Source organism: Schistocerca americana, chromosome 6 (genome assembly GCF_021461395.2).
Source record: "Schistocerca americana isolate TAMUIC-IGC-003095 chromosome 6, iqSchAmer2.1, whole genome shotgun sequence".
NCBI lineage: Eukaryota > Metazoa > Arthropoda > Insecta > Orthoptera > Acrididae > Schistocerca > Schistocerca americana.
This window is the reverse complement of record NC_060124.1, coordinates 67290169-67317408: the sequence shown is the minus strand read 5'-3', so window position 1 is coordinate 67317408 and position 27240 is coordinate 67290169. Positions and strand designations below refer to the sequence as shown.

Sequence of the window (27240 nt, the reverse complement as noted above, 5' to 3'; positions counted from 1 at the left end):
CGCAACACGATGCATATTGATCACAAAATCCGGCGTTAGGCCGAAGCCATTGTTCGAATGTTGTGTTGATGTAATACACTGATAGCAAGGTCAACTTAAAAAGTAAACTGACAATGTCTTTTCTCCCCCAATGCATTTTTAGTTAAAAAGATTTAGGCCGATTTATGTGGAAAAGCATTGCCTCAGTCACTCTCACAAAACAAAGTTCCCCCCCCCCCCCCCTCCCTCCCCCCACACACAATATGCTTCAGCTGCTTTACTCTGCAACAGCTTAAAGCTTCAGCATGTTCCCTATGGGATAACTCTCTCTTGAAAAACTGATATCCTCCAAAAAATGTCACCTTCACTAGTTTGATCAATCCTTGGTATGTTTCCTTCCAGACACCCACAGTGATCACTATGACATGATAGCTTCCTGTGCACATGAAAACCAGAATTAAATGTTCTACTAACATGCAACAATGATGATTAAATGATTGACACACCATGAGATACACACTTCCTCTTACTACTGTGCCACCTTTGTATATCCACAATCTTTAATCAAACTGAAAAAAGAGAAATAAAGATGACATACCTCCGAGGTCTTCTGGCAGAACTGCATGTGGCTATAAAATCCAACAACACTCTTCTTTGCAACATCACACTTTTCACAGGTGAACCACTTCTTTCCTTGCTTGCGGACCTTAAGAAGTATTTTTTGAACAACTTTTTCATCTTTCATGTCCTAGAAATGTAAAGTCAAGGACAAATCACTGTAATGAATAAGAACTTCAAATTGGGTGGACACAATGTATTTTTCTTTTGAGATCACATAACAAGTGAAGCATGTAAAGAAATCTAAATTGCAATCAAAATTTTAAGGGTACACGGAATGAGTTTTTCGATGAAAAAAATCGATTTTTGGGTAAATGCATTTTCGAAAAATTTAGACTCTCCCATTTAATACCATGTATAAAATATTTGGATGACGTGAATAGAACTATTTTAAATAATTTTTTAAAATAATTTCAACACACGATGTTCCGCACCTTGTATATGAGACGCGAAATATACCTGATATAGACAGCCTTGCCAGAGATATAATTGAGCACAAGCGAGTTAGCTTTTCTGTTGGCTACACTGCTAGACAGTTGACAATAGATTCTGCACCATTTGTATTGTTTCCTTTGTGAGTACATCCATGTCATTGTTGTGAAAGTCGTATGTGGAGAAGTCATTGAGTTTTCTTTCCTTCAACATTCCAAGACCTAGTCTGAAGGTATTTAGAAAGCGTGTACATTGGCGCAAGAAAGTAAAGTGTACTAAAAATTCGTCTGATTCATCTTCATCAGTATCTGATGTCCCAGTAGCGACTAACCTCAACAGTGGTAGTGATACATTGAGCGATGCTGCTGCCACTACACCGGAAAGTTTTTCAAGAAGAAAACTAGCTGGAATTGAAGAAGAATACAAGAAATTAAATGCTGGGACTACAAAATGTGAGGTAATTAACGTCTCTTTATTATCAGACATTTTGGAGAACAGTGTGTGCTGCAAACAATGTGGAAAATGTGTTTCATTGAAAACAAACTTACATGTAGGACTTGCTTGTGAATTAGAGTTGATGTGCAGTTATTGCAAACACAGTGTTACTTTCTTCAATTCCTCACATGTTACTGCAGATACAGGTAAACTATACAATATAAACACTAGACTGGTTTATGGATTACGGTGTATAGGAAAGGGCAGGGCTGCAGGTGCCATGTTGTGTGGTGTGATGAACCTCCCTCCTCCACCTTCAAAATTTAACAAACACATAATTGCAATAGGCTCTGCTGTAGAAGATGTAGCACAGGAAAACATGAAAGATGCTGTTGAGGAAGCAGTTGTTGAAAATAATAATAGCAGAGACTTGTCCATAGCTTTTGATGGAAGCTGGCAGAAGAGAGGCCACACATCTCTGAAAAGTGTAGTAACAGCTACAAGTGTGGACACTGGTAAGGTAGTTGATGTGGCAATACTTTCCAAGCATTGCAGATGCAAGGAGAAAATGAAAACTAAACATGAAGAGGAGTGCATGGCAAATTACTATGGGTCAAATGGTGGTATGGAAGTTGCTGGTGTAAGAAGTATTTATCAACGCTCAATGGTACAACGTTAGATACATAAATTATCTTGGAGATGGTGACTCAAAGGCTTTCAAAGAAATTGAGGAACTGAGACCCTATGGTAACGATGTGAAAATTTCCAACTAGAGTGTGTTGGCCATGTTCAGAAAAGGATGGAATCAAGACTTCGACGGCTCAAGGCTAGCATGAAAGGCAAGAAATTGAGCGATGGAAAAACTTTAGATGGGAAAAATAGATGGACAGATGCTACAATAGATCATATTCAGAAGTGCTGTGGTCTGGCAATAAGACAGAATACAGCAGATGCAGAATTAATGAGAAGAGCAGTCTGGGCTCTGTTTTTTCATACAGCTTCAAACAATGAGAATCTCCAACATGGGCTATGTCCAAAAGGAGACGATAGTTGGTGCAAGTACAACAGAGGCAAGGTAACTAAGAAACAATACAATCACCCTCATCACCTGCCACCTGCCATAATGGATAAAATAAAACCAATATTCCGAGACCTCGCAGATATTAGTCTACTAAAGAAATGTCTTCATGGCCGGACTCAAAATCCAAACGAGTGTGTGAACCATATGATATGGAATAGACTACCTAAAACTGTGTTTGTGGGTATAAACACACTTCACTTTGGCGTTTAGGATGCTGTTTCATCATTCAATCAGGGCAATATAACAAAGTGCAAAGTTCTGCAGAAGTTGGGGCTCTGTGTAGGACTACGAACTGCCGCAGCTATGCTTTGTTTGGACAAGGAACGGCTCAGGTCTTCAGATAATGCCATAAAAGTATATTCAAAGATGGCTAGACAGCATAGCAGAGCCATCAAAGGGAAGCTGTTGGACGATTCTGATGATACAAGCTATGGAGCAGGCTTGTAATGAAGTAAAAACTTTGAAGCTAATTTCCCGTAACTTTAGTTAGTTTGTGCATAAGGTACATTTTCTCAGGGCCTATTTATAGTAGAAAGATGAAATTTTCTGTAGTTGTTCCTTAAGACCTTCTAATATATCTGAATTAAAAGATATGTGGAATTATTTTTTATTAATGGATGTAAATTTTAAAATACTTGTTAAAATGTATAACTTTTTTTTAACATTTACAAAAAATAAAATATCTGAAAAACTATACATTATTTTTCAAAATTAATAATTCAGCATAAAAGCAGAACATATCTCTGAGTTCTGTGAAAAAATCAAGAGTATCGTCCAAATAACAAATGAGAAAATGTTCCTAACTTTTAGCTCAATTTAACATTGTAAGCGTAGGACGTTCCGTATACCCTTAAGATAGTCAGGAGAGCAAATATATGCAATTTTCCAGATGTAGCCGAGTTCAAGCAGGAGTGTGTAACTGACAATATGCATTAGTGAGGTGAGGGCTACAGTACTTGAGAAGAAGAAGAAGAAGAAGAAGAAGAAGACCATCTCTCTTCAGAATTTTTCAAGTTTCTCTCTCCTCCTTTTCCTTCTTATACACAGAAGTTCCCATTCCAAGATTCATCACCATCATCTTACTACCTATAAAACTATTATTTACTTACACTTGCTTTATCAGGGACTCTTATGAATACAATTGCTATTTTTCCTCTGATTACACACGCGCGCGCGCGCGCGCGCGCGCGCCCACACACACACACACACACACACACACACACACACACACACACACACACTTCTTCCTCATCCTGTCCAGTAAGTCACTGTCTGCGAAAGCTTGCATATTTACTTAACTTTAATGAGTGTCTTCTCCTGCTACCGCTTGGTGAGTAAATATTTTATACATCCAATTTTCAAAAACCGATTATTTTCATTTATGAGCCTTGGTGACAAGTAGCTACCCAAGCAGACAGGCTAGGAGTGAAAAAAGCAAGATGGAAGGGCAAATACGTGGTACCTCCAGGAGGGTGTAGAAGAGTTGTGAGAGGCAGTTGAGTGCACAATGAAAGGTAGTTCTCAGTGGCAGTGGCAAAATAAGGATTATCTTTTGGAACAGTTACTAAACTATGGGACTGAGGCATGTGTGTGTGTGTGTGTGTGTGTGTGTGTGTGTGTGTGTGTGTGTGAGAGAGAGAGAGAGAGAGAGAGAGAGAGAGAGAGAGATGTTGTTCTATTGATTTCTATTGATTATCATTTATAATGTGGTAACAATATATAACTTACAATTGGTTCTTGGCCCTCTATCCATGAGAGCCCATTATGCTTTTGGTAATTATGTGACTCAAATGTCCAGTTGGTTAGCTCCTCTTCCGGGCATTTTACACACTTGACCTGCAAAAGAACAAATATAGTGAGACTACAGTGTGTGTGTGTGTGTGTGTGTGTGTGTGTGTGTGTCAATTTCTTGTATAAAAGTAGGTGGATAGGTGGTCTTTACTAGTGCATATGCAGTAGATATATTACGTCAGCAATTCCTTGGCAGACGTATTTTCAGTTCAAATGTACAATGAAATTCATGCCATTCTAATGGTGTAAGATTGTGATTGTATCAGTAACCTAAGTTGTCCATGATGAAAGAATGCAGTCTAGCTTCCACAGAAAGATGTGCACCTCTATACATAATTAATGACACTTTTTGCAACAAAGAAACTTCTTACGTTCCAGATGGTAGCTTCTAGACCCATCTCTCAAGGTCTGTGGCACCAATGCAGGTGTATTACAGGTTACATGACTTACCTAATGAACTGGAAATGTATTCACTCTAAAATTGTATCATCCAATAAATGAAAATATTGCAGCAGGTAAATATTTTGTTGAGTGATTTTCAAAGCCTTGGTCGTATGTGATAATATTCCTTTTTTAATAACATTAGTTCATCTGCATCTATGTGACTACTCTGCAGTTTACACTTAATGCTTGGTGGAGTATTCACTGAATTATTCTCAGACTATTCCTCCATTGTTCCACTCTCGAATAGCATGTGGAAAAGATGAATACCTCAATCTTTCTGTGCAAGCCCTGATGTGTCTTATCTTATCAGATCGGTCATTTCTCACAACGGAGGGTAGATTCGATAAAATAAACAAATTTTGAGGACAAAGTTGGTGACTGAAATTTCATGAGAAGACCCTGCTGCAACAAAGAACATTTATTTTACTGCCTGACACAACAAGTCTTGTATGATATCTATGTCATTCTCTCTCATTTCATGATAAAACAAAATGAACTGCCCTTCTTTGAACTTTTTCCATGTCCTTCGTCAATCGTATCTGATAAGGATCCCATACCGAGCACCAATCTCCAGAAGAGGATGGGCAAGTGTAGCGTAAGCAATCCCTTTAGTAGATTTCTGGCATCCTCTTAGTGTTCTGCCAGCAAACATAATCCTTAGTTTGCCTCTACACATTTTGTATGTGATGGTACTAATTTAAGTTGTTGATAATTGTAATCCCTAGGAATTTAGTTGAACTGACAACCTATAAATTTATGTTATTTGTTGTATAACCGAAATTTAACTGATTTCCTTATACTCTTTGGGAGGACCTAACACATTTTCTTGTTTACAGTCAACTGCATTATTCATGCCATACAAATATCTTGTTCAGCCTACATCATTCTACAATTCATTTTGATCTCCTGATCAGTTCACTAGGTGATAAATTACAACATTATCTGCTAACAATTACGATGACCAGTTACTTCTCTGATAGGAGATCATGAATTCAGCTGCACGTCTGAGGCAATATTCCAAAGGTATGCAACCTATGTTACTAAACAGCTACCCTAGTTCATGGTTGACGGACCCAGTCACAGGCTATCTATCTAACAGCTTCCATGGTCAACAAAAATGTGGTTTTCAATATTTTGCATGCTGATTGATCAAATTTAAAAATTTAGCAAGCTGTTGCAATCTACTCATTAAGAGGTATAGTGGTATGTCAAAAGTTTAACACAATAATACAGATTTACATTTAGAAACTGTGAACATGTTTTGAGTCAGCATAACTCACAGTGTGCAAATACCCAAGTTATAGTTTTTTGGTGTTTGAGAATGCGAGCAGTTAGTGACTTGCAACAAGTTTTACACTTAGATTCAAATCTTTAAGAAACTTTTTCTTAATGAAACTTCCCACAAAATGGTAAAGGGAAAGAAGTTTATCACTTCCTACATTTTCAAGGTAATTCTTATTTACTGTTCCCCCTCAGTTGCACATTTTTAAGGAAATTACATGTTTTGATCACTCTGGATCATGTTCAGCACCCTCTCTTGCCAAACCCATACCATCCCTGCTACTATGAACAACCCCCTCCCCCCACTCTTTTGCCTTCTTTGCCCAACCTCAGTTCCCCTTCATTCTATTTTATAATTTCACTATTTTATGCCATTTACATAGTCACTGTTTCACACTACTAGTGATTAAACAAGAATCTTTACATAGTTATATGTTCTGTAGTTTTAGCATGACCTATCTTATTAAACTCATGACATCCCAACCAACTCCTCCCCGTTTTCTTTCCCCTACACCAATCATCTTCACACTATTTCTCATTCCCTCATTCCCCCTCCCCCACCACCTTCTCCACACACACTTATTTAAAACACTGACCAAAGTTGCAAAACACAGTACTCCGATATGTGATTCCGAGTAGAAAAAACAGGTTGCTGATGCAACTACTCAGGCAAATTCTACATTTACGTGCAATTCTTTCCTTTTCTACATATTGCTAAATATTAGATGGTACATATTTAGTTTTTTGTTTCAAATCTAAAGATGATCCAGAGGGATTGAAACATGTAATCTAATTAAAAATGTGCAACTGAGGTGGAACAATAAACGAAAATTATCTTAAATATCTATAAAGTTTCTGTATCTCTCAAGATGATTATGTTGACTATAGTACTACATTTTTGCTGTTCATGTGGGAAAACTGCTGCTCCAGGCATCATATCTGAATTTGTTACTGCTTTACTTCTAGCTCTAATCGCAATACATTTTGCAAATAGTGTCTAAATATACCACTGAATGTACCTCAAAAATTATATCATCATATGACACGTAGTATTGTTGTATGTAGTTCAGGAGAAGTGGCATCATAAAGACTGAGATGCAATAAAAATTAGCATTAATTTAAAATGGAGCACATGTTATCTAGACTATACTCATACGGTGATCGCTAATGAGAGCACTTGCAGTTTCAACAAACTTTAAACATAATTTGACATCTTTTATAAACTTTTTCTTACTTACATGCTTAACGTCAGACATTTAACACATTAACTCAATTGTAAAATAATCAGAAGTTTGAAGATGTTTTATACATGGGAGTTTGATTCTTTACATAATCGGGGGTTTACTGGTTTGATTAGGAGTGGCTTTTGAAGAACAGTCTCGGAAGCCTTCTGGAAATACAGGATAAACTTGAGATCCCCTGACAACAGCATTCATTACCTAATGTAAATAAAGGGCCAGTTGTGTTTTTCTTTTGGGATCTATTTCATAATATTTGTGCACAGAATATGTTCTAAAGTCATACCACAAATCGACAGCAATGACATGGGTCTATAATTCAGTGGTTTACCTCTATTTTCTTTCTTGAGTATTGTTGTGACCACTGCAACTTCCCAGTCTTCTGGTATGGTTCTTTCATCAAGCAAGCTGTCATATATAGTTGCTAAGTACAGAGATATTATTTTAACATACTCTGTAAGGAACCCAACTGGTATACAGTCTGGATGGGAAGAAATACCTTTATTATGCAATTTAAGTTGCTTTCTTACACTGAGAACTTCAGTGCTCTGTACGTCCAAGTTATTCATAGGGCAACTACTCTTCATTCAAAATCTGGAATTTTTACTGCATCTTCTTTGGCGAGGAAATTTCGGAAAACCCTGTTTAGTAACTCTTCTTTAATGGCACTATTATCAGTAACGTTAACACTGCTATTGCGAAATGAAGGAATTGATTATGTTTTGTCACTGGTATCCTTTATACAAGACCAATATCTCCTTGGATTTTCGGCCAAATTTCAAGACAGATTCATTGCGGAAACTACTAAAAGCATTGAAGCTCACACTGAATTTCCGGCTTCTGTAGAACATCGTCAATCTTGAACCTTTGTTATCACTTTACATCTGGCACATTTTTTCCATTGTTTCTGCAACAGTATTCTGATCTGTTTAGTGTACCACAGTGATCTGTTCCACTTCTTACTACTTACTTGTTACAAAGCTCTCAATTACTGCCACTATTATTGCTTTGAATGTAAGCCATATCTGGTCTACGATTTGGAGGGAATGGAGACTGTCTCTTAAGTAGGCGCCAAGAAGTTTTTATCTGCTTATTTTGAATGGCAATATTTTGTGTTTATTTTTGATGGATTTGGATGTTGAGGTATTTGGGCTTCTTACAATGACCTCGTGGTTACTAATCTTGGTATCCGTCATGGTGCTCTCTGTTTGCTAGGGCTGTTTGTTGCTAAGAGGTCAATTACGTTCTTGCAACTTTGTGTGGGTTTCTGAACTTATTGCTCAAAATAATTTTTGGAGGCAGGATTTCGTACAATTTCTCATGATGCTTTAAGCGTGCCACTAACTTTAACGTGCGTATTTGCCTATATATCGAGGGCAGATTTACGTTACCACCAACTGTAGCTGTACGAATCAGGTACCTATTTGAAATGAAGGGGGAGAGATGCCGTCTCTAAAAGGAAACAATTACTTATTTATTCTGAGTGTTGAGGACAACCTCTGCTCATACCAACTCACAGCAACTAGCTACTTAAATTTCACTACAAGATGAACTTCTTCTAACACCACCACCAATTTAATTTAATCTATCCTTTCTGAGCAACATTATGTCCTCAGCAAAAAACTTTGGCTGAACTTATCTCTAGCTTTAGCCAGCTTTCAGTACCTATAATGATTTCTGCTTAAGTGCTTTCTATGAGCACTCGGAGGTTTGGTTCTCTCTCAACAAAGCTATGGCAATGTACAATAATAATACTTATGTTTCCTAGTTCTACCCTTGTCCTGTGTTTGACTTGCACTCTTTGAGACTGAAGCCCTGTTTGTACATTTCTAAGACCCTCTAACCTATAAAAGCTACTCTTTCCACTCCTTGCAGCCCCTTTTACCCATGTACCCTGCTCCTGTGTGTAACAGACTTCTGATCTATTAAATAAATCCTGACAGCACTCCACCCTGTGGCGCAAGTCTATTATTCTACAGCCTACACAGTCGCAGAACCATCTGACCCTCCAATTCACACCCTCCACTCGGCTCTGTGCTAAAGATCGGCAGTAGGTCCCATCAATGATGCTCCTGATGGTGAGCTCCACCTTTATCTTACAAGCAAAACTTGCTGTCCTTAGCACTTCAAATAGTAACCAGAAATTAGAGAGAATCTTTTCCGCGCCAAAGTGACATACATCAATTATACCAATGTGAGCCATTATCTGCAGCTCGCTGCACCCTGTGTTCTCATGACATCTGGGATGACTCCCCCTAGGATGCACACAGAATGGATACTAGACTTGTTTCTCTCATAGGCATCCTTATCCCTAAGTGACCTCATCATGCACCTAACCCTGGAGCTGCCTACTACCAATAGTCTCACACTCTGTGAATGACCAGACCTTCAGGTGCAGAGGCTTCAAAAGACTGCAGCTAGCTCAGGATCTTAATCAACTATATATAGTGCCTCAAACCTGCCTGTCCGACAGATACGGGATGCCTCCTATTGGCGACTGAGAAAATCTTTGCTGTCTGCCGCACCTTGTTTAAAAGCAATGTCTTACATCAGTAAAAAATAAATAAATAAACTTCACTGGCAATAACAAATAAGTTTCCATAATTTTACAGCAGCAGCCACTGATGCATATACATGGAAAATAAAAGTGATTCGGATGAACATCAGGAGCCACTCTTGACACAAAAAACAACAGAATGTTAATGAACAGAACACACATTTTCTTCCAGACTACCAAATCTACTAAAAGAGCCTTAATTACTGATAAGTGAGAATTAAGGGGCCTATCTGGGGTAAAGCCTGAAGTCCATTACAGATGTTCATGTTGTGCAGGGAAACAAATTGCGATGAAGCAGACAGGGATGGGCTGCTCACCGGCCCTGACTACAGGCAATGTGGTCAGTCAAAACCAGCTCTCTTCTCGACTAAAAGTGTTACAGGCACTCTATAAAGTAGACTTTCAGAGCCAGTATTTAAATTTGAAATGACATTAGTTGTAAGCAAAGACGCACGTTTTACACAACAGCCTAATGTCCATATAATTAAAATCACCAAGAATTCAAACTAAATACTGAAAGTACTGACTGGTGCCTTCAGAGCTTATGACATTATGGGGCGTTTTTGACTCATCACTAATTCAGTCAGTGCCACTACTGACAGTGGGTGGGAGTTGAAGAATTTTGTGTCTCATCACGGGACAAACACAGGGATGGTGCTGTGCAGACTGGTAGCCACTACGGCAACTGGTCATGGGAACAGAATGAGCCCACAGGCTATTGGCTGCTGCGCATTAAGGGACGGTGGAGGGTGTTGAAGAAGAGATAAAGAGCTGGCTGTATGAGACTTCCCAGCTCAGATCAAATACATGGCAGTGGTGTCAAAACAAATGAGGGTCTACTGTTAATGATGTGGCTGGAAACCTGCTGTGACACATCAATGTCCGAAATGGTAACAGGCTGATGATGCCAACTGTTGCTTCTATAGGGGACTAAGTTGCAAATTTGAACCACTCATTGTAGCACAGCATACTGATGCAAAATATGGATTACCAGCACCTTACAACTCCAAGTTTGGCTCTATAAAAAATTACGTGTACCACTGAAACCCAACTACTTCTACTACTTTTTCTTTGGGGGAAAGAGAAACTTTAGGATCTGCCGATTTTTAAGTGATGATGGGAAAGGAGTTTAATAAGATCAAATGAGATATTGAAGGTAAAAATTTTTCTATTCTATTATGGCAGGGTGCTACAGCAACCAGCTTTGAATTATTTCAAAATAAAAACAGCCTTTGCAAGACTATTTTTATTCTGAGATACTGAATGGTTACTAGAATTATGGAAAAAAGTAAGCCCAAATAGAGTTAAAATCAGGACATATGTTTTACTATACGGGAACACAGCATAGGTGCAATGCAAGTGCAACAACTAACAACAGAGGGAAAGCTGTACAATCATTATAAGATCTTTTTTTTAAGTACTAGTGTCATTGAAGAGATGAGCTAGAAAAATAGAAAGTCATACATGATCATGATGTTCAGAATTATTCTAGATGAGATGCATAAAGCCATTCAAGGTAAGAAGAAAATCAAAGCACTCTGGAAGTGGTGTTTTAATATAAATGATTGAAATTTGGGGATGAAGTAATACTAATGGAACTTGCGAAACTCTCTATAGATAAAGACAATTCATAAAAACTGCGACAATGCCAGATTGTTCTACTACACAAGAAAGAAAGAAACAATACAAAAAAGTTCTTTTAAGTATCAGCTTACATCCCAGAATGCATAAGACCTTTACTGTAACTATTAATAGCAATCACCAACAGTGTAGATTTCAATCAGGCAAAGGAACAGGTTTCATAAGTGGATACAGCACAATGGATCATTTGCAAGTCATCAATGGAATTATGAAGTTGGGTAACGAGTTTGAATTACCGCTCTGTGTGGGGGGCCATAAATTCTGAGAAAATGTTTGACTCAGTTTCAACATTTGTACCAATGTGTTAATGGAACATATTTTAATTACTGTCATTTTGCTGGTAACATTGTAACATCTGCCCATAATGCAGAAAGACTTCAACAATGAATGGAAGAGCTAATTAGAGCAAGCCTCAAGTTAGCATGGAAATTAACTATAATGAGAATAAAAATATACACCGAGGTGACAAAAGTCCTGGTATAGTGATATGCAAATATACAGAAAGAGGTAGTATCGTGTACACAATGTATAAAAGAGTAGTGCATTGATCAAGCTGTCATCTGTACCCAGGTGATTCATGTGAAAAGGTTTCCAGTGTCATTATGGTCACAGGATGGGAATGAACAGATTTTGAATGTGGAATGGTTGTTAGAGCTAGATGCGGGAATTCAATATTCCGTGATCCACAGTGTTAGGAGTGTGCTGAGAGTAATAAATTTCAGGCATTACCTCTCACCATCGTCAACGCAGTGGCCGATAGTCTTCACTTAATTACTGAGTGTAGGTCAGTTTGCATAGAGTTGTCAGTGATAACTGACAAGCAACACTGTGTGAAATAACCACAGAAATCGATGTAGGACATACGACAAATGTACCTGTTAGGACAGTGCAGCAAAATCTGGAATTAATGGGCTATGGCAGCAGATGACAGACGCGAGTGCCTTTGCCACAGCACAGCTCCTGGGCTCGTGACCATATTGTTTAGACACTAAATGACTGGAAAACCGTGGCCTTGTCAGATGAGTCCCAATTTCAATTGGTAAGGCTGACAGTAAGTTTTGAGTGTGTTGCAGATCCTATGAAGGCATGGAGCTAAGTTGTCAACAAGGCACAGTGCAAACTGGTGATGGCTCCATAATGGTAAGAGCGGTGTTTACATTGAATAGACTGGGTCCTCTGGTCCAACAGAACCGATCAATGGCTGGAAATGGTTATGTTCAGCTACATGGAGACCATTTGCACCCATTCATGGACTTCATGATCCCAAACACGATCGAATTTTTATCGATGAGAATGCACCATGTCACAGGCCACAATTGTTTGCAATTGGTTTAAGGAATATTCTGAACAATTCGAGTGAATGGTTTGGCCACCCAGATGACCCAACATGAATCCAATTGGACATTTATGGGACATAATTAAAAGGTAAGTTTGTACACAAAATCTTGCACCAGTAACACTTTCACAATTATGAACTATAGATGCAGCATGGCTCAACATTTCTGCAGGGAACTTCCAACTCCTTGTTGAATCCATGTCGTGTTAGGTTGCTGTGCTACACTGGAAAAAAGGAGGTCTGACACAATATTAGGAGACATCCCAGGACTTTTGTCACCTCAGTGTAGTCAACACACTGAAAAGAAAATATTTATACATCAAAAATGAAGTTCTAAAACAAGCCAATTAGTTCTTGCAGTTGGGCAGAATGGCTGGATGATCAGGAAAATAACAAAGGGAGTACGGGTAATGGCCACCATCTGATCGAAAGCAACTTGACACTCCATGTGATGCAGCACTAATCATTAGATGTCATGACAGCTGGACCCATCAGTATAAAAGGATGCAGGGAGCATTGTGTTGTCAGTAGAGAAACAGTAATAGCAGAACGGGTCAGTCAGAATAGCTCAGTGACTTCAAACAAAGACAGGTCATTGGATGTCACATGGGTAACAGATCCATCAAGGGCATCTCAGCCTTTCTAAAGCTGTCCCAGTGGACTCTTGGTGATGTGATTGTGGAGTGAAAATGTGAGGGAACAACAGTAGCTAAACCGGGTGCAGGCAGACCTCATGTGTGACGGACAGGGAGTGCTGGGCACTGTGTAGATTGGTTGTGTAAAAAAAAGAAAACACCATCAAAGCAAAGGACTCACTCGCAAGTACCAAAGAGCTACTAGCAGTCCAGCTATCACAATGACTGTGCATAGTGTGTTAAAAATAATGGAGCATTGTCAAGCAGCTCCTCCTAAGCTACACATTTCTGTAGTTAATATTAAGCAATGTTTGATGAAGTGTAAAGACTGATGTCACCGGACACTGTTTTCTATCCTATTCTGCATTCACAGTTTATGATCATTTGCACTGGTGGTAATGCAGAGACAGGTCAGTGGCAGCAGAGTTCACAAAGTGAACGGGTAAGCAAAACAAGTCCAGAATGTAGCAAAGTCATCTTAAGCATTTACAACATTTCAGGGAGTTACCCAAGTCACAAACATACATCAGGCAAGGTCAAGACAATACTATTTGATGATGCATGACTGAAGGCTTCAGTGAATACAAAGTGACTGGCCAGCCTGAGGTATTTGACAGCATACACAAGCCAGTGTGCAGAGCCTCTTGATGTGCTTGCCACAGCTACTGCCCTTCACCTGGGCACAAGATGTATCTGTAATCTTTAGCCCAAATATCTCTGATGTGTTCTACCTATCGACAACCAGGCTTGGTGGGGAATATGAATCACTGTCAAACACCAAAGTCATCCCCCTTTAATCAGCACATAGGGCAAGAAATGGCCTAGCCTGTGTCAACTTTGCTGACGAAGGAAGAGAGAGATGCACGAATTCCTGCCAAAGGCTCCCGCAGTAGGTCCTCACCGAGCCTGGCTGGGATGGAAAGCAGCCTCTGTGGGCCAAACAACGGAGTCTGGGGTCCAGCTCGGGCCAGCCTGCAGGGGAATGGGTGACAAGTGTGGCAGAGACGGGACCAACAGTTCGGCCCCACCAGTGGTGAGATGGGAGCCAGAAGGGATGTATGAGGAGGAAATGCTCCCACATCCACAGGCTCCCATGGCTAGTCATCAGTATTTTGTGCATCTGTGTCTTGACTGTCCTGACCATCTGCTCAGCTTCTGAATTGGACATGGGATGCAAAGGGTTGGTGGTCAGGTGCTCAATGCCATTGTGATGACAAAAATCCTGAAATGTGGATGCTGTGAACTAGGAGGGGGGAGGGGGTCATTGCTGGAAATCAAAGTAACAGGTGCCCCCTTTATTGCAAATATGATGGATAGGGGCCAGATAGTAGCTGCTGTAGTAGTTTTAGCCATCCCCGTAACATATAGAAAGTTGGAGAGGTCTTCAACAATTAGACGTCACATTGCTCCCTGGAATGGTCTGGCGAAATCAAGATGCACTCTTTGCCAGGGGTGGTCAGGGCATGGCCAGGATTAAAATTATGTGCCGGGATCAATTAGTTCTGGGCACAGGCATGGCAGATCCAGGTGGTGCATTTAATTGTGGCATCAACCCCAAGCCAATACATGATGCTGTGCAATTGGCTTCATTTTGCACGTTCCCTAACGTCCAGTATAGAAGAGCTTCAGCATGCAGGGGTGGAGTGAGGGAAGAACTACAACCAAGCAATCAGAATCGTCTATAACTAACAAAATACCCTCCTCAGTGGCGTTAAGCATGTGATGTACGGAATAATGTGTGTGCCATTCAAGGTCAGTGTCCTTTGGCAAGGGTTCCAGTCAATGCAGCTGTACAGCAGACAACACACTGAAGAGGAGAGAATTGTGGCCTTTTCCTGCTGCTACTTTGCATTGCCATAAACAGAAATTCATCAAGTGTGTGTTACTGATTTGTGTCCAAGGCAAAATATTCATGCCTATCAAATTGGGCATCTGGGCAGCACACCAAATAGGAAAGAGTGTCAGTGTTGGAGGGCTGTGTGGTCGGTTGATAATAGATCTCATAGATATAATTACTTAGTAACAGCACCTACCACTGTATATGCTCTGCCATTTTATCAGGAAGTTTTGAATGTAGGTTGAACAGCACAAGAAGGAAATTGTGACTGATGATCACGTGAAGCTTTTGCATATCACATAGCCCACAGGCTAGAAAATGCTGGGGATATAACACTCAATTCTTTGCAATATATCCACTTCTGCTTTAACTTGCTCACGAATTGCAAAAGATACTGGATGAACTCTACAAAACTTAGGCACTGCTAGTTGCTTTAACGATACATGGGCATTGAACCCTGTTGCATAACCTAATGTAAATTCAAACACCTGCTTCAATTGTGCACACAGTGTATCAATATTCAAGTTCTGTGGAACTACATTGACCTTTTCTTGAATTTGAAAACCAAAAAGCACAAAAGTGTCTAAACCAAAAATGTTAGTTATTGTTCAGGAGTTAACCACTAACAAGGTTAGTAGAACTACATTTTTATATTTAGCTTGGATGATGGTGATCTGATGCTGCAATGGGACAGACTGTGGGGAGCCAATATGCTGGTAAGTTCCTCGCATTAAAAAGAGAGACAACCACACTGTCCAACTGGAAATCCGCCACTCCCATCACGTCCAGTTGCAACATGAGAAGTTGTTTCCCATCTACCATTGCCATGGGTACCAGCATGATAAGAGTGCTGACAACCGATATTGTTGACTCATGTCGACCGACTCAGACATCACGAGGTGCCCCGGTTTATGGCATGCGAAACAGATGACATCAAAAAAGGTCATTGACATCAGTGCTACTGCAGGCAGCAATCTGGACACAATTTGACGGTATGAACTTCTCTGAGGCCCTTTGAGGGAGATGGAGAGGAAAACTTTGCACAAGTCTCTGCTCACTTTGTGACAGACCAATAACAAACAAAAGTGTTTCTGTTTTTGCACATCTACTAGTCAAAAGGGTGGGCAATCACTAACTCCTGACTCTAATGTGCCAGGCTACTGGACAAACAGGTGCTCAATAAATTGGATGACGACGTTAACTGGAAGTCAATAACTGATAATGGAGCCCAATAGTGAATAATACTATTAACAACATTGAACCCAGAGGAATTGTGAAACATAGCTTGTACTGATGCAGTTACTTCATGAGCTTTGGCAATTTTTGACACTTGACTCAGTTTCGGATCAGGTGCCTCTAAAGCCTTCGCACTAATGACTCAATTAGAATCAAGCTCGATAACAACATTATGGATTAAGGAGTCTGCCTGAGATGTCCCACACTATTTACAGGAAAATCCTACTTGCCAGCCAAAACTTGAAAGTCAGTAGCCCATGTTGTGAAGGATTGCTTATGTTGCTTAACACACTGATTACACTTGAGCCTAGCTGCAACAACATGACTTTGGTGATAATAATAAACAGGCACCAAATTACAAGTATCAGAAAAAGTCAAACAAGAATCCGAGAGTGAACGTTATTTTTGCACCATTTCGTATAGTTTACTAGCAGAAGAGAAGACAGTAACAGTACCTCGCCAAAGCAAGTGAATAGTAAAACAAAGGGAGAGGCAAGTAAACAACAGCTGTCAACTGTTGTTGGTTTCACAGTGGTTGTAACAGCTATGTCTCCTATTACTGGCATTATTCCCACTTTTTTCCTTACTGTTGTTGTTCCTTGTTGTTGTTGTTGATGATGATGATGATGATTCTGCTGCTGCTACTGGAAGTCCCATTGTTTTTTGCTAATACACATGCAACACCTTCAGAAACTCAGGATCCAAGCTTCACTGGAATAACTGCACAGTGAGAAAGTTCTCGTCACCATTTTTCTATCCTACTCTGCATAGGTAGAATATACTTTTATGATCACTTGTGATGGTGATAATGCAGAGCCCAACAGAATGAAAGAGGTGCTCTCTAGGATTGATGACAGTGGAGTTCACGAAGTGAAAGGATAACCAAAACAAGTACAAAGTGTGGCGAAGTTGTCTTTAGTGTTAATAAAAGTTCAGGAAGCAATATTGATTACAAATTTAAATCAGACAAGGTCAAGACTCTACTATTCGATGGTGAATAACTGAAGGCTTCAGAGACTTGAGAGAGACTGGGTAGAAACAGCCAGAATGCAGTATTTAGTAGCATACACATGTCAGCGGACGGGGTGCCTTGACACACTTGCCGTGGCTACTGTGCTTCAAGCAGGTCGAAGCTGTGGCTGTAGTCTGGAGCCTGAGTATTTCTGAAGCATTCCCCTTATCAATTCTCAAGCTAGGTGGGGAATGCAAAACACCATCAGATAGCAAACAATGGATGACTGGAAACTAATGATTTTGAGTGTTGAATCACACTATATCCTGTGGCAATTTGATGGAAGGGTTTAGGATTGATGAATATTTGGAAAACTTTATCTGCCATTATGTTTGGTGACAACAGTGAAGTACAGAGGAAGTAGTGGTATGGTATGGGGGTGTTTTACATGTTTAGGGTGCGTGCATAATAAAATGGTCAATATGGAAGGATATGAGCACATTTTACAGCACTGTCTACTATGTACAGCAGAGGATCAGTTTGGAGACTACTATTGTTTTTATCAGCAGGATAATGCACCCTGTCATAATGTAGCATCTGTGAGACAATGGTTTGTGTACAATAACATTTCTTAAATGGATTGCCCTGTCCAGAGCCACAAACTGAACCCAATGCAACACCTATGGGTTGAGTTAGAATGTTGATTTTACTCCAACATTCTCTAGTTTCAGCTGTTGCGGAAGAATGAGCTGTCATTCATCCACAGACACTTTGTTGAAAGTGTCCCCATCAGAGTACAAACTGTCAATGGTGAAGGGTGGACACATCCCATATTAGTGTCCACTAAAATTAGTGTCCTCTAAAATTACCAGTTTAGGTTTAAGATAGTGATACATGCACTTTTAATGCAAAACTTATGAGGGTCACTCCAAAAGAAATGCACACTATTTTTTTTTTTTTAAATACATCTTTTATTCTACCTGTCTGAAAGTTTTACAGTACATAGATACATCCTTGAGGAACAATATATTTTCATTTCTCCACATAATTTCCATCCCTCTCAAGTGCCTTACGCCATCTTGGAACCAGCACTTGTATACCCACACAGTAAAATTCTGAACCAACCTGTTGGAGCCATTGTTTGGCAGTGTGCACAAGGGAGTCATCATCTTTAAACCTTGTTCCACGAAGAGAGTCTTTCAGTTTCCCAAAGAGATGATAGTCACATGGAGCCAGGTAAGAACTATAAGGCGGGTGTTTCAGTGTTGTCCATCTGAGTTTTGTGATCACTTCCATGGTTTTTTTGACTGACATGTGGCCGTGAATTGTCGTGCAACAGCAAAACATCCTGCTTTTGCTGATGTGGTTGAACATGACTCAGTCGAGCTTGAAGTTTCTTCAGTGTCGTCACATATGCATCAGAGTTTATGGTGGTTCCACTTGGCATGATGTCCACAAGCAAGAGTCCTTCGGAATCGAAAAACACCACAGCCATAACTTTTCCAGCAGAAGGTGTGGTTTTGAGTTTTTTTTTTTTTTTTTTTTTTTCCTTGGGTGAATTTGCATGATGCCACTCCATTCATTGCCTCTTCGTCTCTGATGAAAAATGATGGAGTCATGTTTCATCACCTGTCACAATTCTTCCAAGAAATTCATCTCCACCATTCTCATACTGTTCCAAATGTTTGATGCATACCGTTTTTCTTGTTTCTTTGTGAGCCACTGTCAACATCCTGGGAACCCACCTGGCACAAACCCTTTTTAACGCCAACACTTTCAGTATTCTGCAAACACTTCCTTCCCCTATTCCAACGTAGCATGACAATTCGTTCACTGTGATGCGTCTGTCAGCTGTCACCAATTCGTTAACTCTCTGCACATTGACTAGAGTGTGTGCAGTACAAGGCCTGCTGCTGCAAGGACAATCCTCAATATTGCTGTGCCTGGTTTCATCACATAACCTGCTTGCCCACCAACTAACTGTACTGTGATTGACAGCAGCATCTCCATACACCTTTTTCAACCTCTTGTGGATGTTTCCCACTATCTCGTTTTCTCAGCACAGGAATTCTATGACAGCACGTTGCTTCTGATGAACATCAAGTGTAGCCGCCATCTTGAAGACATGCTGTGATGGCGCCACTCACAGGAACAGGTTGAACCAAGTATGAAAACGTGCGGGAAGGATGTATTTACATACTGTAAAACTTTCACACATGCAGAATGAAAACTGTATTTTTACAAAAATAGTGTGCATTTCTTTTGGAGTGACCCTCATATTCAGAAGCTGGAGGTTGCTTAGCAAGCAAAGAAGAGATGCATGATGAGAATTACTAGTGGAGTTAGAGAAAAAAAGAAACTGATTGGGGAACAGACTAGAGGCAGATTGTTTTTACAACTGTAATGAAAATGGAAAATGAAATGGAGATGAGCAGGGCATGTAGCCAGGTGAATGGTTGCTAGACTGACAAAGAAAGTTATTTGCTGTATTTCTAGGAATAAGAATACAATGAGATAGTTATCTAATGAAGAGTAGGTAGATGATGTTAGAAAATATACTGGAGCAATATGAATGCATAAGTCTTAACTTTCCGGCAGGTGCGCGCTTTTTTATTGCACAATCAATCGCGCAGCGCATTTTGTGCGCCCCTTTCGCTGCTCAGTTCTATAATTATTTTCGTATGTTCTCACGCTGGTACTGATATTAATTAGTTTATTGTTTTTAAGGGGAAATATAGTACTGCTCAAAATGATATTAATAATATCGAAATAACAAATTTTATTGTGCAATTAATAATATAGGATTAATAATTTATTATGGGTACAGTGGAAAAAATTAAGAAATAACGTTACATATCTAGCCAAAAAATGTCTATACACTGTTGCTCACTTACAGTGGGAAAGAATGTTTCGATATTTAACATGGCTGTTAATTATACTTTATTTAGAAAAGTTGATACACATCTAAACATCTAAGTGACATTGTTGTTGTTGTGGGGGTCTTCAGTCCTGAGACTGGTTTGATGCAGCTCTCCATGCTACTCTATCCTGTGCAAGCTTTTTCATCTCCCAGTACCTACTGCAACCTACATCCTTCTGAATCTGGTTAGTGTATTCGTCTCTTGGTCTCCCTCTACGATTTTTACCCTCCACGCTGCCCTCCAATACTAAATTGGTGATCCCTTGATGCCTCAGAACATGTCCTACCAACCGATCCCTTCTTCTGGTCCAGTTGTGCCACAAACTTCTCTTCTCTCCAATCCTATTCAATACTTCCTCATTAGTTATGTGATCTACCCATCTAATCTCCAGCATTCTTCTGTAGCATCACATTTTGAAAGCTTCTATTCTCTTCTTGTCCAAACTATTTATCGTCCATGTTTCACTTCCATACATGGCTACACTCCAAACGAATACTTTCAGAAATGACTTCCTGACACTTAAATCAATACTGGATGTTAACAAATTTCTCTTCTTCAGAAACGCTTTCCTTGCCATTGCCAGTCTACATTTTATATCCTCTCTACTTCGACCATCATCAGTTATTTTGCTCCCCAAATAGCAAAACTCCTTTACTACTTTAAGTGCCTCATTTCCTAATCTAATTCCCTCAGCATCACCCGACTTAATTAGACTACATTCCATTATCCTTGTTTTGCTTTTGTTGATGTTCATCTTATATCCTCCTTTCAAGACACTGTCCATTCCATTCAACTGCTCTTCCAAGTCCTTTGCTGTCTCTGACAGAATTACAATGTCATCGGCGAACCTCAAAGTTTTTATTTCTTCTCCATGAATTTTAATACCTACTCCGAATTTTTCATTTGTTTCCTTTACTGCTTGCTCAATATACAGATTGAACAACATCGGGGAGAGGCTACAACCCTGTCTTACTCCCTTCCCAACCACTGCTTTCCTTTCATGTCCCTCGACTCTTATAACTGCCATCTGGTTTCTGTACAAATTGTAAATAGCCTTTCGCTCCCTGTATTTTACCCCTGCCACCTTTAGAATTTGAAAGAGAGTATTCCAGTCAACATTGTCAAAAGCTTTCTCTAAGTCTACAGATGCTAGAAATGTAGATTTGCCTTTCCTTAATCTTTCTTCTAAGATAAGTCGTAAGGTCAGTATTGCCTCACGTGTTCCCGTGTTTCTACGGAATCCAAACTGATCTTCCCCGAGGTTGGCTTCTACTAGTTTTTCCATTCCTCTGTAAAGAATTCGTGTTAGTATTTTGCAGCTGTGACTTATTAAACTGATAGTTCGGTAATTTTCACATCTGTCAACACCTGCTTTCTTTGGAATTGGAATTATTATATTCTTCTTGAAGTCTGAGGGTATTTCGCCTGTTTCATACATCTTGCTCACCAGATGGTAGAGTTTTGTCAGGACTGGCTCTCCCACGGCCGTCAGTAGTTCCAATGGAATGTTGTCTACTCCGGGGGCCTTGTTTCGACTCAGGTCTTTCAGTGCTGTGTCAAACTCTTCACGCAGTATCATATCTCCCATTTCATCTTCATTTACATCCTCTTCCATTTCCATAATATTGTCCTCAAGTACATCGCCCCTCTATATACTTCTTCCACCTTTCTGCTTTCCCTTCTCTGATTAGAACTGGGTTTCCATCTGGGCTCTTGATATTCGTACAAGTCGTTCTCTTATCTCCAAAGGTCTCTTTAATTTTCCTGTAGGCAGTATCTATCTTATCCCTAGTGAGATAGGCCTCTACATCCTTACATTTGTCCTCTAGCCATCCCTGCTTAGCCATTTTGCACTTCCTGTCGATCTCATTTTTGAGACGTTTGTATTCCTTTTTGCCTGCTTCATTTACTGCGTTTTTGTATTTTCTCCTTTCATTATATTCAATATTTCTTCTGTTACCCAAGGATTTCTACTAGCCCTCGTCTTTTTACCTACTTGATCCTCTGCTGCCTTCGCTACTTCGTCCCTCAACGCTACCCATTCTTATTCTACTGTATTTCTTTCCCCCATTCCTGTCAATTGTTCCCTTATGCTCTCCCTGAAACTCTGTACAACATCTGGTTCTTTCAGTTTATCCAGGTCCCATCTCCTTAAATTCCCACCTTTTTGCAGTTTCTTCAGTTTTAATCTACAGGTCATAACCAATAGATTGTGGTCAGAGTCTACATCTGCCCCTGGAAATGTCTTACAATTTAAAACCTGGTTCCTAAATCTCTGTCTTACCATTATATAATCTATCTGATACCTTTTAGTATCTCCAGGGTTCTTCCATGTATACAACCTTCTTTCATGATTCTTAAACCAAGTGTTAGATATGATTATGTTGTGCTCTGTGCAAAATTCTACCAGGCGGCTTCCTCTTTCATTTCTTAGCCCCAATCCATATTCACCTACTATGTTTCCTTCTCTCCCTTTTCCTACACTCGAATTCCAGTCACCCATGACTATTAAATTTTCGTCTCCCTTCACTATCTGAATAATTTCTTTTATTTCATCATACATTTCTTCAATTTCTTCGTCATCTGCAGAGCTAGTTGGCATATAAACTTGTACTACTGTAGTAGGTGTGGGCTTCGTATCTATCTTGGCCACAATAATGTGTTCACTATGCTGTTTGTAGTAGCTTACCCGCATTCCTATTTTCCTATTCATTATTAAACCTACTCCTGCATTACCCCTATTTGATTTAGTGTTTATAACTCTGTAGTCACCTGACCAGAAGTCTTGTTCCTCCTGCCACCGAACTTCACTAATTCCCACTATATCTAACTTCAACCTATCCATTTCCCTTTTTAAATTTTCTAACCTACCTGCCCGATTAAGGGATTTGACATTCCACGCTCCGATCTGTAGAACGCCAGTTTTCTTTCTCCTGATAACGACATCCTCTTGAGTAGTCCCCGCCCGGAGATCCGAATGGGGGACTATTTTATCTCTGGAATATTTTACCCAAGAGGACGCCATCATCATTTAATCATACAGTAAAGCTGCATGCCCTCGGGAAAAATTACGGCTGTAGTTTCCCCTTGCTTTCAGCCGTTCGCAGTACCAGCACAGCAAGGCCATTTTGGTTATTGTTACAAGGCCAGATAAGGCCAGATCAGTCAATCATCCAGACTGTTGCCCTTGCAACTACTGAAAAGGCTGCTGCCCCTCTTCAGGAACCACACGTTTGTCTGGCCTCTCAACAGATACCCCTCCGTTGTGGTTGCACCTACGGTACAGCTATCTGTATCGCTGAGGCACGCAAGCCTCCCCACCAACGGCAAGGTCCATGGTTCATGGGGGGGGGGGGGGCTAAGTGACATAGATTTTAAAAAATCTATATTTTGCTGTCAGCATTGAAAATTAATATCTTCATAGTAAATGCCTACGGAAACCATATTATTACAGCTCACAGACAGGTCATGTTCACTACTTAGTAATTTAAGAGATGTCAAAATTCAAATCACAAGTAATCTTTGTCTGCCAGTGTAGCTTAACACTTCTCACAGGTGTAACTAACATTCATATGCTTCCTGCAAACAAAAGTATTACAAGACCCACGCTTTACTGTTGTGTTAATATTCTTGGCCCTTTAACAAATAACACAGCATCCCCATTTCTTAGCCAAATGCTTCTCAACTTTCTCAGATGTTGTCCGGTATCTTTGAAGTAACGGCGACATGTCCTTGAGAAGGCTCTGAATCTTGGCTCTTTCTATTAGATGTGGTTTTATAAGGTCATAAGCTAGGTTTTTCAAAAATACTCTTCTCAAAACCTTTCGATTTTGTCCATTTGAGTAAAAAAGGATCTGGGCATTGATACCAGCAATGTCCATTAGAGCAATTCCAATGGAATTTCTCGTTTATTCTTTCTGAATGTCCCAATACACGTAAGCCTTTTATCTAATAGGAACATAGCCAAGGGGCAACCTGTATACCACTTGTCCATAGTTATATTCCTGTTGGATCCCTCTATATGACTCACAAGTCTGTGAACTATTTCTGACACTGAATTTGAGACTGCATAAGGTCCTTCGGGCTGCTTTCCACAATAAAGTTCAAGGTTGCTCATGAAAAAATGTTTTTGCATTACAAAGCGCAAATATTTTAATGCAATATTAGACAGGTTTGTTGGGGATATATTGCACAAATCCACAACAGCCATGAATAGCTTAAAGTTTCGCATCAATGGTTACAAACTCACTGATGCTGTACGTACTTTTCAATTGGTTACAAACCCATCCAGAATCGAATGTACTGCGGACAAGTTATCGGATCTTCTCCTCTCTTCTTTCGTGCTTTTATCGTCAAAACATATACAATGCAGCAAGAATAGATACCGCTTGTTGCTCATCATAGCTCTTCCAATTTCAATTTCTTAACCATTGGTATTCCACATTTCCATTAAATTCCTATGGTTGGCTTTCTTCATTTGAAGAGGTAAAGTAACCCAAGCAGTGCCAGTATTTCACTTTTTGTCATTTCTTTTTTGTCTCTTTCATTTGTTTGTATATTTCACAATAGTATCGATCATTTCCACGTTAATTATCTTGAGGAATCCAGAAATCTCGGTTGTTACAACCCTGGCAATAGCCTTGGGTCCTGGAAAAATTTTAACAATATTTTTTCTTCTCGCTTTGCTTGTGGCAGAGCCAGTACTTTTCCTCCATTTAGAAGTTTTTTCTCTTCCCAAAAACCAATCACTAATAGAAGCTGGTTGACAATTACTGTCTTCATTTTCGTCTCACTCATACTCTTGTTCACTTTCAGTGTCATGGTCGCTACTAGTAATTACCTCCACTCCCTCATCAGAATCATCGTCCAATACAGTGTCTACATCTTTTGTAAAATCTGGATCTTCATTCAAGAGCCATTCCAGTTCCTTGTTAGTTAAATGCTTTCTTGCCCTAAAATAAAAATTAATATTGAACACAGGCCATAGGAACACTGTAAGTAAAATAACCACTATGTTCGAAGATGTAAAAAAAATACTTACATGACCAGTTTCACGGTGCACTGATTGCGCCAGAAGTGACAGCATTATACTACATTCTCCATTTAACAAATTCCTTAGCACCGACAGTTACTTCACAGCACATGACAGTCGTCAGAACAATGACGAAAGAATATGTCAAGTTTCAAAGGTCTCCATTGATGACAACAAGTTGGATACGTCGTTATATAAATCTGGCGCACTCTGTTCGCCGGCGTGCCTGCTCAAGGGTTAAGAATGCAGTGCATGGGAAGAGCCAACAGTGAATGTCCAACAACTAATGATAAGGTTGGTGGTGAGGAGTATGATACCACTTTTAGCAACGGATTGTGTGTGGGGTAAACGCCATCAAGTGTAGTTACATAATGCTCCACTATTGTGTATTATGGAAGTTTTGCAACCACTTTTGCGAGTTTGTGAAACATCACACCATTTGACAGAGGAATTGGAGGTGGAAGATGGCCGCATTAAGACTGCATAAAAGTGGAAGGATGGAGTACTAAAGGACATTAAACACAACACCAGCACAAGCTCCAGGCAAGAGCCCTAGCAGCAGTATAGAACCCGTGTAAAGTTCTCAGCCTGTCAGTGAAGAAATGTGGATTCAAAACAACAATCGTTCTATGACACAGTCCAATTTTAGGTTAGTGAACTCTACCCAATCATCTCTGAAGTGTGATCCTGCAAAGTGAGTGGAACATCCATATGAAGCAGCCATAGCCCCTTCAATACTATAAAATTTACAAGCCACAAATTTAGTTACATTTTGGAAGACGTAAAGGTTTGGGAGTGCCAAATCTGGTAAACAGGGAAGATGTTCCAAAGATCTGTACCATGAAACCTTCAGCTTTCTTTACTGCTGAGGCACATTTCATTTTTCCAATGAAAGACAACATTTCTCTTTTGTTACTCATGGTTCTTCTCACGTTTTTGATTTAGGTGGTCTGGAGAACTTGCACAGAATTAACCAATTATGGTTTTACCCTTCATCAAAAAAAAAAAAAATCTAGATTTCCTTCTTCATCCCAACCAACACAGCAGATGAAATACCTTTCCTTTTTCACAACCAAGACAAACTTCCACTCACTGCTTTGATTAGCATTTCATACATGGGGTGAACTAAAAAGCCCACTTTCGCAAACAATAACACATTGTGTACAAAATTAGAGAGAGATTCTTTTTGAAATGATCCACACAAACTGAAGCATTTGTTCTAGTGTTTCATTCTGGAAATACTCAACAAAAGCATTATCCAACTTTCACAAACTCTTGTTAATTCTCATTCTAATATATGCCATATTGATTCACATGATAGGCCTAATGAGTCAGCAATTGCACACACCTTTTATCACTGACTGTCAACAGCCATACACTGCACTTTCTCCAGATTGCCATGTATAGCTATAATTTTAAGATGTCCTACACATGGGTTATTTTCACCATATAGTAAAACGCCGGTTTTACATTCCCACATTTTACATCTTTCTGCTTTTTATGTTCATTTTTGTTGGTTCCAAAAGAAGTCCTATTCTCTCAATACAATACTTTTCCATCAATACCAATTCTGTGTTACAACATTTTCAATATCTGAAGTTTTATCAACAATGTAGGAAAAGATAAGATTGCTACTTACCATGAAGAAGACATGTCAAGTTGCAGAGAGGCATGGTTAAAAGGGACTCACATATAGCTTGGCCACAGCCTTCTTCAGTACACACACACACACACACACACACACACACACACACACAAAAGCAAGCACAACTCACAGTGGGATTATCTCGGCCT

At 39.7% G+C, this 27240-nt stretch overlaps 1 protein-coding gene across 1 annotated transcript in view; it reads right to left on the bottom strand.

The window, feature by feature from the left end:
* The window catches only part of LOC124619967, a 293396-nt gene that overhangs the window by 113040 nt on the left and 153116 nt on the right, over nucleotides 1-27240 (bottom strand). The window contains exons 13-14 of the mRNA XM_047146629.1: nucleotides 4274-4381; nucleotides 578-727 (exon numbers count right to left, since the gene is read on the bottom strand). Of these exons, the coding sequence (XP_047002585.1) occupies nucleotides 578-727; nucleotides 4274-4381 (258 nt within the window). The remainder of the gene's footprint in view (nucleotides 1-577; nucleotides 728-4273; nucleotides 4382-27240) is intronic.